The sequence below is a fragment of the Poecilia mexicana genome, unplaced genomic scaffold (assembly GCF_051168715.1).
Source record: "Poecilia mexicana isolate PSO_F unplaced genomic scaffold, ASM5116871v1 scaffold_14, whole genome shotgun sequence".
In the NCBI taxonomy this organism is placed as follows: Eukaryota; Metazoa; Chordata; class Actinopteri; order Cyprinodontiformes; family Poeciliidae; genus Poecilia; species Poecilia mexicana.
The window spans coordinates 26,130,147-26,147,803 of record NW_028263383.1 but is presented as its reverse complement, the minus strand read 5'-3'; the positions used below and the strand labels follow the sequence as shown (position 1 = coordinate 26,147,803).

At 40.7% G+C, this 17,657-nt stretch overlaps 1 protein-coding gene and 1 long non-coding RNA gene across 2 annotated transcripts in view; both read left to right on the top strand.

The window, feature by feature from the left end:
- The first annotated feature begins 222 nt into the window (after positions 1 to 222).
- On the top strand, positions 223 to 2,011 carry LOC148155614 (uncharacterized). Its single transcript, XR_015765260.1, has 4 exons — positions 223 to 434; positions 920 to 967; positions 1,070 to 1,123; positions 1,752 to 2,011. It is a non-coding gene; the product is annotated as an uncharacterized LOC148155614 (long non-coding RNA).
- Positions 2,012 to 15,992: 13,981 nt separating this feature from the next.
- pknox2 (pbx/knotted 1 homeobox 2) overlaps positions 15,993 to 17,657 on the top strand; it is a 34,383-nt gene continuing 32,718 nt past the window's right edge. The window contains exon 1 of the mRNA XM_014986063.2: positions 15,993 to 17,511. Coding sequence (XP_014841549.1) covers positions 17,425 to 17,511 — 87 coding nt within the window. The 5' untranslated portion in view covers positions 15,993 to 17,424. The remainder of the gene's footprint in view (positions 17,512 to 17,657) is intronic.

The following is a 17,657-nucleotide window of genomic DNA, read 5'->3' as shown; positions in this document are numbered from 1 at the left end:
AACCGTAGGTGATGAACTGCTGGGATCACTATCCCCGTTTCCTGAAATGCAGGTGAACAGTTTTCTGTCTTGGAAATCTTTCAAATTTTTCTGACAGGTATTTTAGTGGACATGGGTTTTTGGGAGAGTAGACACAGTCCCAGCAATGCTTGTTCCTGTCAGGGGACAGCATTAAGAGGACTGTGTGTAGATGACCCGAAGAGTAATATTGTTGGCAATCACTACGACCTTGCTTAAAATACTATTGCCAAACAATTTGCCTAGCTTTACCGTAGCTCTTTATAGAGTGTTACTCTATGGTGTTCTACGTTGAAGTTAATTTTAAATGAATCTTAATGACTCGTTTGCTGTCTTCTCCACAGGTTTCTGCTCACTCTGACAAAACTGTATGTGATAAACCGATGGGATCACTATCTTCATTTCCTGAAACCCAGGTGAACAGCTTTCTGACTTGGAAATCTTTCTAATTTTTCTGACAGGGATTTTAGTGGACATGGGTTTTTGGGAGAGTAGACACAGTCCCAGCAATGCTTGTTCCTGTCAGGGGACAGCATTATGAGGGCTGTGTGTAGATGACCCATAGAGTAATATTGCTGGCAATCATTGGGACTTTGTTTTAAATACTATTCCCAAACAACTAGCCTAGCTTTACCATAGCTCTATATACAGTTTTACTCGAAAGTGTTCTACCATGGTGTTAATTCTAAATTAATGTTTTTAAAAGCTGTCAGATACAGTATAAGATATGACTACCTTAACAACCCTCCCCCTCCTCCTGATTAATAATTTATTTTCAATAATTTAACATAGTAATCATTGCACAATATAATAATGTTCTTTAATTTTGGCTAAAGGTTAGGTTTCTGTGCAGTTAAGACTAATATAGCAGACAACTTGTTTTGTATCTCTAATTTGACAGGATGCAGAAAACCTCAATCTCCTGTTGAATTACATGGGAACTCTTCTGGTATGACTTACTTCAATTAACCTTTCATTGGTCATTTAGTAACTGATTTGAAATTTTGTATCTTTTATTTTGTTGGCCTGAAGTATTACTAATGTATTGCAGGAAAGGGAAAGGAGATTATTCCACCAACTGAAAAACCCTCAGAACCCCAAGATGGTATGGCTGTCTTCCTATTCATGGTGGTTCTTTACTTAGTGGTAAGGTTTAGAGATTCTGACTTAAGGCTCATCATAACATGTTACAAGAATTGAGTATTATCCTTAGCTTTAAAAAGCACAGTAAGAAACATGCAGAGAAGTGGTTGGGTCTGTGCAATTTTTAAAAAATAAGGCTGAAACAATCTTACAAAGTTAGTTGCTGATTATGAACAAGTAATACACTGCTTAAACACAGAATCGACAGGACAGAATATGAATCATGACAAGCATGACCTTGTTCTGTAATAGGTAATAAAGCTTGCAGTGTAATATAAAATGAAGCTTTGAGTGATAGTTTATATTTGACACACCAGGGTTGTAGCTTCTTGATTTCTATGTGTAATAAATGCACTGTTTCACAACTTGGTAATCAATTTAATAATAATAAAAAAATTGGAGAAAAATAATTTTAGGTGGATACATATTTAATTCATTGCACGTTGAGAAATCAAATTGTCAAAGGGTTCTCTTCAATGGACACAATAAACAGAACTGGAATGTAAAACTTTATCACAAGCATACTTTTATAGCACACTCCCACATATGATTTATATTTTAAAAAGTAAAATTGTCTCTCTTGTTTGTAGATTATCCTGAAAAGGACCATCCTCAGAGAAATCAAAAATGGCCCTGGTCTCCTACAGAAATTGCAGTGGTGTTGAAACAGATTTGTTTGCTTCTGAATCTGTTTAAGTAGGATTTTTTGTTTTGTTTGAGTCATGTGTATTGTGTGGTATCTAGAAGAACTTGGGTTTAAAGGTTTTAGTCAAACTGTTTTGAAAAACTAAGCTTGATAAGAGCCTGTGTTTTGGTTTGCTCCAAAAAATAAAAATTGCAATAAAAACAATGTTGTTTTTATTCCATTATACATTTTAATTTGTATAGATCTAAACATTACCCCATTGGTAATGAACAAGGGAAATCAATTGGTGACCATATTTCTATTTGATCATTATTTTTTTCATATTTGGACTGAGATTTTTGTAGTCCATACCTGTGTTCATGACAAATGAACACTACCATTATTGCAGGGTGTGAATTAATCCATTTGATGTTCATTTGGGTACTTTAATATATTTTAGGGACATTCTATGAAGTCTTATTTTAAATGTCCTTGCAATTCTCATTGGTGCTTATAATATACTGTTATGTCAGGGGCGTGGCTTATCTATCTAATTATCAATGTCCTGTTAATGTTGCATAAAGTCAGGTCATTATATTTAGAGTTCTGTAGTGTGTATACACAATTTTAACTGAGATCTTAGTTGAGTGGCTCATAAAAGATTTTTTGACACATTCAGCCAGTCTGTAGAACAAGTGAAAAGGGGTGCTCCCATAATTCACCACTGTGACTGGTTCGGAAAAATTGTCCTTATAGTTCACCGGCACCTGTATAGGTGTGTGTGTGTGAGTGTGTGTGTGTGTGTCATTTTTAAGTGTGTGTGGGGCTCCCACTATCAATCAGGAAGGGTCGGGTCCTGCTGCTGAAAGGGGGCTACAGTGGGCCACCCATCCAGCCAAGCGCTCTGGGGAGATCCAATGTCCTTACTGCTTTAATGCGCTCCAGATGTCCTTTCAGCCAAGAAGGAAAGAAAAGAGAGGCGAGAGGGGAGCACAGAGGGATAACTGGAGGCTTTCGTACCTCAAAGCAGACCTCGCCTTCGCCCACAGACTCCAGCTCTGGCTCGTCAAACATTCTCCTTACAGGGATTGTTGTCGGTGCACCTGCAGTTTGTGCTCTTAGAGAAAGCTGAAGAGAGTCGCACTGGCATTTACACAAAAGGCAAACAGTCACTTCTCTCTGTGGCCGTTTCGTAGGACGCTTGCGTTCCGTTTTCTTTATAACTCGGCGGAGATTTGTCTCCCTCTCATGTCGTCCAAAAGAAAGGTACGACCTGTTAGCGACTCAGGACTGTGCTCTGGCCAAAAGCTTCAACCAGGATTTCAAGTTTCTTTCAACAAATCTGAAGTATATACATTTATGCGTGTATATATATATATATATATATATATATATATATATATATATATATATATATATATATATATATATATATATATATATATATATATCATATATATATATATATATATATATATATATATATATATCATATTTACTAAAGACTAAACGAGCAGTCCCACGTTAAAAAAAATAAAAATAAAATCATCGATTTATTTCCATACATCAACAGGTACTCAGATTACTTCTGGCACAGCTTAGCTTGTCACTCTGGTGATATTTATGATTTGTGGTCGCCACCCACACAGACTGTACAAGACTTTTAATTGACTGTTGTGTAAGAGAGCAGAGGTCATGACTTTGACTCCCCAGGCTGAATGGAGATTTAATGTTAGACATTAAGGGACATGTCATGGCTGCCCCTTTTGGTAGCTATTAGCTGGGCTCATGTGAATGTTATGTTATGTAAGTAAAAAAAACAAACAAACAAAAAAAAATTCTCTTTTAAAAAATATTCCTTTACTTTGAGCTTGTCTGATTGTGGAAGTGTCTCGATAGCTTATATAGCATGATAGAGTTGCTCAGTGCTCTGTATGAAATAAGGTTCGGTTTAAGTATCTTAAATTGAACCTGCGTGTGTCATATCTGTACTACTTTTAGCACAGGCACATGCTATAGACAGCAGACGTCAATAGTGCTTTGCAATAGTAATAACACCCTTTGAACTCTTCTACCAGAGTTTGCATTCTCACCTCCCCAAGCTAACCCCAAGCTAACCAGACTTTCTATGTAAAAAACTAGAGTTCAGTTAAAGACGACTAAACTGGGCTGGGGTGAACGCACCTGTAAATCCAGTTGAGGTCCTTTTGCTTGACTCTAGATAGGCCATTCCTGCTTGAGACCTTCTTCTTCTGTGGTTGAAATCACAGTAGACAGTGTCATAGGCGGTCATCAGCTTGAGGCGAGGATTCATTTCCCCCCCCATAGTTCCGGGCTGGTTCGAGAAGCCCCCGGTTGAGTTGTTGTTGCATTTGGGGAGTCATTTTGGTTACTCATCGCTGCTCCAGGTTCTCTCCATATGGTAAATAAAGACTCCCAGTGTGGCTCTCAGGCTTTTGTAAGCCTATCCAGACTGACAGATGTCATTATCTTTATTTCTCATCTTTGCTTTATGTCCTTCAGATCTGGACAGATGTATATATATATATATATATATATATATATATATATATATATATATATATATATATATATATATATATATATATATATATATATATTTTTTTTTTTTTTACCGTAACGTATGATATACGGTACTTGACGCATGAGTTGCTCTTGGATTGGAGCACTATATTTTATTCTATGTGGCAGTGATATTAACTCCCAGCTCATTTGTTATTCAGATCTATAGAACAGCAGTGTCATTTCTATACGAACAGGACTAGAACAATGTGCTTCCCCTCCCAAACAAAGCCGGACTGCTTCAGGGATATATTTGCTCGTTCTGCGGACCTCTCTCTTGTTCTGCATGTCCTTCTCTTTTCACTACTCTTTTGTTTCTCTTCCTGTCTCCCAGCTTCTCTTTCTTTATCCACCATGACCTTACCCTCTCCTCTTCCCACCAGACTTCCCTCGCCTCAACCCCCATGCCTTCGTTTTTAGGCCGCAGAATCTCTCTCACCTTAATGTCTCTTTTATTTGAAGCTGTCCACACACCCCTTATCACAGAGTGCCTTCTTTCCTCTCACCCTCTGCAGTCTGTGTGCCTCCGCCGTCCACCTCTCTGTCTGTTCTCCCCCCGCCAGTCGTACTCCACGTCTCTCCCCCATGGCATTTCAGAAGAAATTTAATATGGGTTTGTTTGGTGTTTCCACTCAGCTGCCGGCTCTCTTTGCCCCCTCCCGATACTAAGACAAACAGAGTCCATCCAGCCAAGAGCAGCAAACACACGCTGCTGTTGGCCTCATTATTTGCTCCTCACATTTCAGGTGACTCCTGCCTCACTTCATTCTCTTTTTTTCCTCCCGTCTTAAATGGAAAACTCGTTCTGGATCTATTGGAAAAGGTTTTTTGATGACTTCTGTGGATGTATTGCATTGTTTTGAATTGCAGTCGAAGATCATTATTTGGACAAAAACAACTTTATAAAACTGAGTTGCGAGTTGTAATGGGTGGTTTGTCTTTACTTTTTGAAATACAGTGGACTGTGATGTTTTTATAGTTTTCTCCTGGCTCCGTCTGACCGACTCACATTTTAAGAAGTTCTGCAGAGGTGGAATATATTAAATAAAGCCAAATAATACTTAAAATATTGCTGATTTTCACTGTTAAACCCTTTTCAATGTTCAGCTTATGCTGTATGCTACATGATTATTAATATAATCAAATACTTGAATAAGTATTCTAAATATCAGTTTTTATGCACATTTGAAAGTTGTTCACAGAAACATCTTTGTAGCAAATTAGACAGTCGAATCCTGACTGATTGAAAATGGGGTGACGTTGCTGCTCATCCATGCCAGGACAGGAGAAATAGGAGGTGAAAACAGAAAATCAGGACAAAACTAAAACAAGCAGGGCCTCAATCAGACTTATTTTCTCTTTTTAGTTACAAAAGAATCACATTAGGAACCACACAGAAGAAATTAAAGTCAATCCATCCATCTGTGTCCATGGCTTAGGGTTAGTCCTTGTTAAGAGATCTTTGCCGTTTTTGGTCCTGAAATGTGAATTTGGAGTGTAAAATTGCTTTAAGTCATTGGCTAAGACGAGAACGGTGTTGGCTAATTGCAGTCTGTTTGCTGTTTAAGACGTCAGAGTTTTAAGTGGGCTACATTAATGGTGAACTAAAGACGGACATTACATTTTTTAAGCGTAGAAGAGTCAACAACACCAACTTTTCTCCTCTAGGTGAGGGCTGGCTGACTTCCCGGTGTGTGTGTGTATGTGTGTGTGTGTGTGTGTGTGCGTGTGTGTGTGTGTTTGCAAGCCCACCTAGCTGTTTGGACATCGCCTTTTTCATGATCAGACATCTGCAAAACCTAAGTGGTCCTTTTTTTTTATCCTTTTCACAAACAGAATAAAGGGTGTTTAGCTTGAAGCACTTATCTCTATACTCAGGTGTCATAATGACAGATTACACTTTTTTCCTCACACAAGGTCATGCTGACACTACCTTCGCAAGACTAACTTCACCTTTTTGAGAAACACTGTGGCATTTTAGTCAACCAGAGATGGTTTACTTTTGTTAATCCGTCATGGGAAATATTTGAATATTTGTGACTCAAACCTAAAAATTGCACAGGTTAGGGCCGTGCAGTTGATCAAATTAATTGTGCAGTTTCGATTTTGCCTCTAAACAATCACAAATTATAATTATCAGCTGTGTTTTTCCTGCCTCTGTGGGTCTGACTCCAGGCGGGAAGCTGCCACCGGCTAATCGCCTCACAATCAGGGCAGAAAGTAAATATGACATTGTCTTTGACTAAAATAAATCACTGCGTTTCTTCTGCATATTTTGGTTTGTTGAGACTCATGTGTTGTATACTTGAATAATTATTTCCCTGAGGGTAGGCTCCTCAGCGGACCACAGGTTTATAGTGGCGATAAAAAGTATTCATCTCCTTGAATGTTTTAACCTTTTAATTGCTTTTACAAATCAGTTATGGTTAAGACAGTAAAAAAAAAAAAAAAAGATAACAAAGCAAAAATATGTAACATAAAATAAGTGACTGCATAGATATCGACCTCCTTCAAGTCAGTATGGACAAAACTCAGTTAGGCTTCTACATCTGGACGCTGAATTTTAGTCCATTCTTCCTTGCAAAATTCTTCAATCGAGGTCAGGGGCTTTGACTGGACCTCTCTAGAATATCCACCCTGTTGTGTTCAAACCATCTCTGTGAAGCTAAAACACTTGAGTAACTTATCAAGGTCACCAGACCGAGGTGGAAAAGTGACCCGTTCAGTACAAATTCACACTGATGACATATAATGATGATCCTCATTAAAGTGCACTGTAATGGCGGAATCCTCGATCTTCCCTGTGGATTGTGCTGTTGGCCTCACTGTTCCTTTGGTGAAGTTTTCGTGATGTTACCCAAACAAATGCAGGCCACAAGGACAACGAATCACACCAGATGTGTAGATGTGGAGAAATGTCCCCATGTACCACTTGCTAAGCGAAGCTTGATCCCAACGTCTTCACATGTTCAGACCATGCAGACTGCGACCGGCCCAGTGGAGTTCCTCGGTGCCAGCTCAGCCATCGTCTGCTTCTGTCTGCTCTGTTAGGCAGACTTCTGCCTGCCTGATGCGTTTTGCCAAGACAAACTCACCATCCCCTCCCCGCCCTCATACCCCCCAGCCCGAGAGCCGCAGAGACCCAAGTGGCCAATATTAAAGACACAGACAGGCACAAGCATACAGACCCACAAATGCACGGAGACAGACTACCCCACCTGCTAATCCCCCCCACTCATTAATCCTCCTTCCACTCTCCTCAAATATTCCCTTCTGCTGATCTCATTGTGAGGAAGTGTGCAATTTGGGGCTCTTGCGGGGCAGAGGGGGATTGTGCAACAGGACCATCCCTGGACGCCAACATTCATACCAAGACGTATTTCACTTCCAAACCAAGAACATCGTCTGATGACGTTTCTTTTCAGACTTTTGTTCGACTCGGATCATTTAGACAGCAAACAAATCAATAATTGAAGTTGATGTCATTGTAAGGTGGACATTAAAATAGAAGTACTACATACAAGTTCAGAAGCATCTATTTTTTTAACAAGACTGTTATGCTTAAATAAAGGTTGTTGGTACTTGGCTGTTGTTACAAACTCTACCTTAGATTCTTGTATGTGAAATGCGCCTAACTCTTTGTCCGTATCCTCTTGATATAAAGCATCATCACACACATCACAATGGCCAAACAATAAGATAGTGATGGTAACGTTTCACCTCAAACATCATGTCAGATATTGAAGATTCTCATCCCAAATGTGTCCCGAGAGAAGGAGGTGGTCAGGTAGAAATTCAGTCCTTTGGAGACCCGACAAACATAACTCCTAGGAATTTAAAAGTTTTGTTCCTCTGCAGGCCCAGTCTATAAATGACCTCAGTGGTAAATGACTGTGTTTACGTAAAAGTTGTCATTTCTAGCCCACGTCTGAGCTGTTAGTCTGAGTCAGGCTGGCAGGGATGGGTCAGCATACCTGTCTTTCCTAATTACCGAGCCGCAAGTAAATCAGAGAGCAAGTAAGCAGTGAAGACAAAAAGTCTCACTTTGATAAACACATTTTTCTATGTGAGTTTGTTTACAGTTAGTTTTCCCATATCAGCATGTCATTTGATCTTTAAAGAGAACAAATGACAAACCTTTGAAGGTCGGAAGGGAAGTCAAAATACTTCACTGATATGCAGTCTGCCGTTCATTTGGCTCAGGCACCGAGAAAAATGACCTGCTGCTGACTCTCCTATCTTGTGGCACAAAGTTCTCTTTATCATTTTTTTTTTCAATCAATGATGGGTTGTTGCCTCCTCATGTTTTGGTTGGTGAGTAAAATAAAAACATTCTCTTTATGTTCAGTCAGCTGTTCCATATGCTATGTCTATCTACAGTATTTTATTTCTGCTTTTCAGAGGCGTTACTCCAAAATCCCTTTTTGTGGAACATTGTGTTCTAATGGCTTGTCTGCTTTTGAAATATGAAAAACTGAGCTTCGTTCATTTTACACTTTGGATCACTTGCTCACCGTCTGTCTGGTCCCACTTCTCCTGGACAAATTTTTAATTTTGTTTCAGAAATTATGAAAAATTTTCTTCATATTGTTTACCAGAGATAATAATAATAATAATAAAAAAACATGTTCTACAATTCTGCTTTTGTAATATAAGAATGTTTTCTTTATGTTACCTTTCTATTTTAAATATAATATGATTCTTCCTCTGAGCACATGTCCAAATAATCCACATCAACTCAATACGTTTGCTCACACTGACATTTGAGATTTCAAAATGAAAAAAAATATCCACTCAGTCTTATATCTACTTTAAATGCTTCCCTGTTTAGAGTCACCATCTTTTTAATACGAGCTCACATAGAGGGCTAGCACTAGTTTCTTGTGTTAAATGCTTCAGGAATTATGCTAGCAAGACTTCCTGCAATCCGTTTCATTTACTTCTCAGTCACGACACTCCAGCAGTAACCAAAGTGGTTGCAGAGTGACATGGGTGGCACTCTCTTTTTCTGATAAGAAAGTGTTTATTTACAAAAAAAAAAAAAAAAAAGAAGAGGAGGAACTTTGCTGATGAAGCTTCAGATAAGCGGCACCGACGCGTGTGCCAACAAACACAACGGCAGAGAAAGCGAGGAGCGAAGAGGCAGTGGTGGTGGGAGAAGAGACGGAGAGGGAGGCAGAGCGGAGGTACTGGAAAGGATTCAGCGGGGGAACTCGTGTAAATTATGTTTCTCTCCTCAAGCTTCTCATTTCGTTCCCGTTTGGGTCTTTTTTTTTTTTTTTTTTTTTAATGCCCTCGGTGTTCTGATGGATATCAGCCTAAAAGGAGAAATCCTCCTCCTGCCTGTGTTTGTATGTCAACCGCAGAATTCAAACACTCGGCTCGATGCCACATTTTAACATCGGGATGTTGAAGCTGCTGTTGCAGGATTTCACGACCACATAGGATCCTTAAAGACACCTTCGAGTTCGTCACTCGTGAACTTGTACTTGTACGAACAAATATTGTTCTATAAATAATTTCTCTTGACCTCAGATTTCTAATATCATTATGTTCCCATCACTCTCTGTGGGCGTTTATTATTATTATTATTTTTATCTTGATCACTATAATGTGAATTAATATCCCCAAATACTCCAGCGAACTTCACTCCAAAGAGGTAAATGTACTCAAACCGAACGTCCTCGCAAAGATAGTTTTTGTTTTTTTTACAACTGCATATGCGCACTCTGTGTGGAAACGGCTCGGTATTCACATCGAACCGTTTTGTATGTGACGCCGATAAGTTTGTGGCAGTGGCGCAAAAAGTGGGTATGCAGCGCATGCAACGCATAGGGGCGCTGCACCAGAGGGGGCGTCAAAAGGGGGCAGCGCCCCGATGATGCCTTCGCACTTCACCGCGCCCTTACGCTCCTTCACCTCGCGCACATGTAAATGTAGCGAGTTTTACTTTTCACGTGTCTTTGTCTGGGGGGAGGGGGGGAGACATACGATCGCTCATACGGATAGAGCGACCATATGTTTTCCACGCTCCTTCACCCTTACATACTTTCCGTGTGTGTGTGTGTGTGTGTGTGTGTGTGGGGGGGGGGGGAGAGGGAGGGGGCGCCGATTTATGTTTTCACATCCACCTGAATAATATGAAGTGATTATATAATAACGAAGTAGCCCACTTTGGTTTGTTTTTGGAGCAATGTGGGGGGATGGTGAACTCTGGATGACCTAAAAAATAATTTTTAATACCAAAACTGCACAAACGAAAATTTTAACGGCACAGACCTGCACAAATGGAGCACTAACCATTCAGACTATTTGCTGGATTTTTAGAGCTGCTCAAGCTACGCATCTCAACTGTCCGCGCGGCTTACAGGATACGCACGGTGCACCTTTATGCGTGAGCATGAAGTTGTTTCTTTTTACTGCAAAATAGTACAGCGTTTTTGTCACGGCAAGTGTCAAAAACGTTTTGAAATAATATATCATTGTCTCATTTTTTCGTCCCACAAAACTCTTGCATTTTAACAGGGGTTAAAGTGCAAATATTTGTTTTGGAGCTTTCGGTGCTAACTGGCCAAGATAAATTCTGAAATTCGTAGCATATATATTTGCTCTGCATGTAACTCTCTTTAACATAAATAAGAGCAACAATATAATTAACTCCTATAAGTGATTAGAAATTACCCTCTGGCTTAAGATTCTTATAAAGTTTAACTTCTCAGAGAGAAATGATTAAGTTCTTTCAGCTGCTGTAACAACGTTGTTTGCAAGCGGACCGCCTATCCCACAGGTATACTCCAGCCGTTTTAACCGTAGTGTTGTTTTTACACTATCCATATTGTTTAATGTTCTTTTTGAAAACCCGAGGCAACACAATCAAACTTGGAATGTGCAACATCCAAACAGTCATTTACATAAATACAAAGAAAACAAGAATTGCAGTCAGATCGGAGCGCCGACGCCTTTGTCAGCAGTCGGGAAGAGAGCCTCGCAAACTGCCGCACCCGAGGGAAATCCTTGTGTCTTCATTAAGGCTGTGGGGTCCATTTGAATACTTGAAGGGCGCTCATTAAGAAGTTCAAGATGAAACAATAAACTCGAAAGGTTATAGAAATTCAAGGATAAAATGTCATTGTGAATTGATAAGGACAAGTGAAAGGGATCTTTTGAAGGGAAGTAATTGAGAAGAACGGCTGATAGCTCAGCCTTTTCTATCCTTGAAGAAAAGTGTTCAGTTTCCTTGAGATGAAGCTCCAAGGTTTTGTTAAATGTACACCGTCTTCTTCTAATCTACTTGACACTGAAACGGCTATCTGAGGGAGTAAAAAAAATCTTGTCACACTCTAACAAACTCAAGCTATAACTTAACTGTTCTTGGTAGACATGTTCAATGGCTGCCTACACACGAGCTCTTCCTCGTTGCGACCGAAAATACGGTGCAGAGATCTCTCCTTTGAATATTTTATTCAGAACAGAGCACCTCAACTGTAACCTTCACCGGTATGTTTGCGGTGAGGCAAGACGAAGTAATGTACAGAATGCCAAGATAAAAAAGTTGAGGTGTACATCGTTTTGACCCAAGAGAGGTAGACCCAAAGCTTTCAAACCGTGGTCAACACCAGCCTCGCCGTGCCTGACTGTGTTCGTTATGACCAGTGTTGTCTGCAGCTATGCTGAAGCTCACCTTCGGTTTCATGCCTTATCTTATACTGTGGACAAGACTGTGTCCAATCAACTCGAGAACGGATGATGAATAAATTATGTTAGCAGGAATTTGAGGCATTGGCCGGAATGGAGCAAAGCGTTGCAAGCCTGGTTGGACGGAGGGAAGATGGGTGGCTGGGGTTAATGAGGTGGCCTGGGAGCGTGGACTGGATTCTGACTGCAGCATCCATGCAGCTTGCTTTCGCCTGGGGGATATTTGTAGCCCTAAAACCACGAGTTAGACTCTCCTTGCCTCCGGCTATGTATGTGCTTCTACTTTAATGTGTGTGCACATCTGTACTTGTACTTCAGGCTGTGAGGTTGTGAAAGATTTATTGCCCCAAGGATGACACCGGTTGAAGCTTTAAGATCTCTTCGCGCAATGCGCACATCATTATAAATGCCTGCGTTTGCATGTGTGTCCGTCCATTCCTGCATGTGGAGGCCTGCCTGACCTGATCTATGCGAGTTTCGATTTTTTTTCTCTGTTGAGTTCAGGCACAATTATGTACACAGACTCCTCCCTCGCAGGTCCAGATCTCATTACCATTCTGTCCTTCCCTCCGTTGCTTTACTCAACGCCATCAAGGCTTTGCCTCCTGGTGTTTGCATTGTAAATCAGGCCTGACAATAAGGCGATGATTAGATCCCACTCATATTCAAAAACACCTGATATATTTATTCAGCAACCCTCAAGATGCATAATGTCTGACCAAGGTGACGTGCCTACTGCCAAATGTTATTCATTGCTTTTGCAGGTCAACTTCCTAACAACAATATTCAAACGGGATAGATCAAATGAGGTTTTGGACTGCTCTCACACATGTAGGCGTGCTTTCTGGACGGGCTGCCAGAAATGTCGCCCTGCAGAGCATTTTTAAAATCAGTTTAATCATGACTGAGGACGGGGTCCATAATGGGAATATTATTACACTTTGTGTTTCATAACGTCAAAATGGTTTAAATATTAGCCAAAGACAACACAGGTTGACCAAAAAAAGCAGTTTTTAAATGAAGGTGTTTATTATTAAGGGAGGAAATAAAAAAAAAATCCAAACCTACATGGCGCTGTGTGAAAAGAGGGTTGGATGAAGGAGAATGTTTGGCCATTTGTGTGTGACCTCAAGCTGAAACCAGCTTGGTTTCTGCAGCAGGACAATGACCCAGAACACACCAGCAAGTCTACCTCTGAATAACTGGAGAAAAATAAATTGAACTTTGGAGCGGCCTTGACAAAGTCCTGACCTGGATCCTATTGAGATGCTTTGGCATGACCTTGAAAATGCAGTACACGTTCAAAATCCACCCAGTGTAACTGAATCACAACAATTCTGCAAAAACGCTTGACTGCAGTTGTTGCTACTAAGGTTGGCCCAACCAGTTATTAGATTTAGGAGGCAATCACTTTTTCCACACAGAATTTTTTCCTCTCCCTTAATTGTGAGCACCTTGACTGAAAATTAGCATTTTGTGTTGACTTGTGTGGTCTTTGACTAATAATTACAGTTGAAGGGGGAAAATACTTTCACGACACACAACTGTCTTCCTCAGGGCTCTGAACCCATCCTGTTGTGTTTATATATTCCAGTTTAGGACTATTAAAAAAAAAAAAAAACATTAGGATGAATTTTGACTAAAGGGGATTTAGGTTCATTGACCGGCTCTACCTTCCAGCACTAGTTTGAAAAATCCTTGGTTAATACTTGAATAGGTTTTGCTGTATCTTTTATTGAATATTTTAATTTCTGCAAAAATAATTACAAAGGCTAAGAAAGACATTTGTGGCTGTTTTTATTTAATGTATTTTTCAATATAATCACTCTTATGTACTGTCATAACAAATGAGGATTGGTTATATCCACTTTAATAAAAAAAATAAAAAGACCATGGTGCTTAAATAAGTGTGTAATTGTGGTGAAATAATAAAAGGATAACATTTAATTTGTGTAAAACATCATTCTGTAAGTCAGACTACGTTTTGTTTGGATCTCCCCTGTGACAAAGGCAAAATGAAAGCTGAGGTTTTTGAGTGTTTGCAGACAAAAGGGACTGTTCCAGTACTAGAACAAATCTACAAGCTATGGATTTCTTACTTTCAGACTCCGTTCCAAAAGAGCGGCGCTCTGAGAACACACAAAGAGCGACATGGGGACTTAACTTTCCTAATCTAAGGACATCCTCGGATCTCTGTGGAAACACAAGTCAAGCAGGGATGAGACGAGTTTTAAAAGTTCCCGAGGAAAGAAATGGTTCTGGATACAAAAAGGAAATGTCGCTTTGTTTTTTTTGTGGACTCATTACCAAGCTTTGCTTTTTACAAAGGAAGTTCAGTAAAAGTCACGCAGTCACAACGTTGTGTCCATCGTAAACTAACTTGGCTGAAACACATTTAAGTTTATATTTCAGTGCTGGGTGTCGATGTGTTTATGATTCTAAAAATCTCACTGGAGTTCAGTTCATTTGGAAGCAGGAAGCAATCCCAGTCCACATTTATTTGAATTTCAGCCACGTGTGACAAATTTTCCCTCCAAGCTGACAAGAAAAATGACTTCAGACATGTTTAGGCTTTAGCGGTGGCGGTCAGTAATCAGATTACATGTGATCTGATGTGATTTTTCATCTCATTGCTGCAGGTAAAAGGGTGAGAGGGAGGCTACGTAACGTGGATGCAGAAGGAGGACATCGTACGCCCTGAGATTGTTAGAAAATTGAATTGTGAACAGAAGAGTTTCTTACTGCACAGAATCCACTGAAAAAAAGGAAATTGCCTCCAATCTAAACTTGGGAAAGCCTTTGATGTTGGTTGGAATAATTTTATGCCTACTTCTCTCTCATTTTCCACTTTATGCTTGCTTTTGAATTTTGATTGCGACTACAGGCGCTCTCCCGTTGATATGCATTATGAACTGTGTCATAATTCCAAGGCCTTTTGTTGAGAAACAAACATGTCATTTGTCCTCAAAATGAATTCTACACCCTATTGTGTAACTGTACACCTTTGGTGAGTTCAAAGAGAGGTTTGTACTTTCACGCCGAGGAGGACATGTGTGTTAAAATTAGTCTTTTTTTCCTTCTCTCTCTCTCTCTCTCTCTCTCTCCTTCTTGTCTTGCTTGTATGTGTTTTCACGCCTGGGCAGCCAGCGTGCGGCATGTGTTTGTGCACACATTTCGTGTCTCTTTGTGCATATTTATGGATGCCCAATTGCCTGCTCAAACTTGGCATTTGGCGGCTTGTTCCTTCGAGGAACAGCGAAAAACTTGAGAGGCCCAAAATACCATGTGGTAATTGGACTGGCTTTATCTTCAGTCTCATCAATTAATGTGCAATTTTCCATTTAATCACTAACACGCTCGCTGCATTTGCAATTAAAATGAGGGCTGATAACAGAGAAGATGTCTTTCAGCTGATACCAGCTGGAATGGGAACAGAAACCAGAAGACGCAATCAGAACACAGAATGACTCGCGGAGGTAGCGCGCGCGTCGCTCATAAACAACTGCGGAGGCGCGCGATGCGTCGCACGCGGCCACGGCGAGGCACGTTAAAAATGCAGATTTTTCAGCTAAAAACCTTAAATTAGAAACCAAACCACCATTTATTATCAGGACGTTGGCAGCGACACTTGGTTTGGATGCCAATCAGACAAAGAAGCATCTCAGTCCTATTGTTCTCCAGGCGGAGGCAGTGCCAGGATCCGACTCTCTTAGTCATGCTGGACTATTGTGCAGATTCAGAGAGTGAAGACGAGATTACGGCACAGAGCAAATGCAAAAAAGGGCCTAAAACGTATTTATGTCTCGTTGTCGCCCGGACATAACACACAGATTAAACAGAGAACTATGGAACAGTGGTGCTAATCTCTTTGTGTTTAACAATCTATAATCTATTATCACAAAGCCAACTGACTTCATCTCTGTGTCATGCATGATCTTTTTAAGCAATGTGGGGATTTTTTGTACATCAGTGAAAATAAGGACTGAAAACATCAGTGTTTTTCCTGTTGAATGTAACGAGCAGGGTTAATTTCGTCAGCACATTTTAGTTTAATTTTAGGCATATCCTGTTGACTGTCATTTTGTTATAATTAGTAGTTAGAAATGTTAATTTTAGTCTCGCCGTAGTCGACTAAGTTCTTCTATTCAAACGAATAAAACATCCAAACAGAGAAGGATGCAGTTTTATGGCCTCGTGAGTATAAAAGGAGACATTTCTGAATGAAATGTTTAACCCAGGATGGAAGAGGAATTAAAGATCAGCTTTTATTTATCCAGTCACAACCTCATCGCCTTCCACTTGCGTTCAGATTCTCGGTGTGCTTTCGCAGCTCTGGAGGAACCAGAACTGGGATTGTGCTCAGATGTTCCGGTTCCGTTTGACCGACCTGTAATGAAACGTTCCCTCTAGCTCAACACCAGTCGACCCGAGTCGACTGGCCCGCTGCCTTCCATAGACTCACATGGATTTATATGTGGCCGTTTTATAAATAATTTTAAGAGCTTCTGTTAATATTGGGGAAAAAAAAAAAAAAGAGAAAAGGTTACATATTCAGGTGTGTTTTCAAGCGGTGCGAATGCACAGGTTATGTGGAGCTCCAGGCTGGATGACCTGCTGTGTGTGTGTGTTGTTGGCGGTCGGGCAGGGGGTCTGTTGGTGTGGCAGTGTGTGTGTGTAACGTTCCCCCCAAGCCAATTAGCTCCATCAGTGGGGGTGGGGCCAGTGGTTACGGCAGAGTTCCACAGGGTACTGTCCTCGACCCCGTGGGGGTCCCGAAGAGCCCTAATTAGCCTTCATGACTTGCTTGGTTAAAGTGCAACAACAACACCGGCAGCCGACTGACAGAGACGACTGTCCTACTGCGGCTCCGTCGTGGAGCGTGGCGTTGGAGCCCGCTCTAATTAGTAAACAGGCCCGGCTCTCTGTAATTGGGAAACAAATACTTGGGCTTTGTCTGTGGCGCCGTTAGAGGCCCGCTGCCGCTGCTCGGTATTTGCTGAATATTTGTGGGAACGGGCCTTGGTGATTGAGGATGTTCTCATTTGTTTCCTTTCTGCTTGGTTGCGTCGTTTGATCACTCCGTATTAATACATCATCCTGACTTGTCTGCTGGTTCTGCGCAGCACCATGCAGAGGCAGACTCGGGAGAAAAGAGAAAGAAATGAACCAGTCTGTCGAGATCAGGAGAAGAAGACTGAGATGCTGTGTGTGTGTGTGTTTCATTGTTGATTACTCAGTCACAGCAGCACCTGGTGGCTGCCGGTGAGATAGATTTTAAAAAGTGCCTTTCAAACCCGATTCATGTTCGGTGTTCTTTCCTTCCCTCTGTGTGTCTTCCAGTCTCGATGTGAAGCTGTCCCATGATGCAACATGATTCCCCACCGCCTGCAGTGACAATGATGGCCACCCAGAGCGTTCCTCCTCCATCGTACCAGGAAAGTCAACAGGTGAGAGCGACGTCTTCAGCAGCAGCCCGTCCCCAAAGGAAAGGTTGAGCTGTCAGATTGTGGATCATTTTGTGCTTCATTACAAAATGTATTTGCAAAATCTGGGGAAAAAAAAAAAAATCTTCTTAAAAATATCGGTGAGAGCA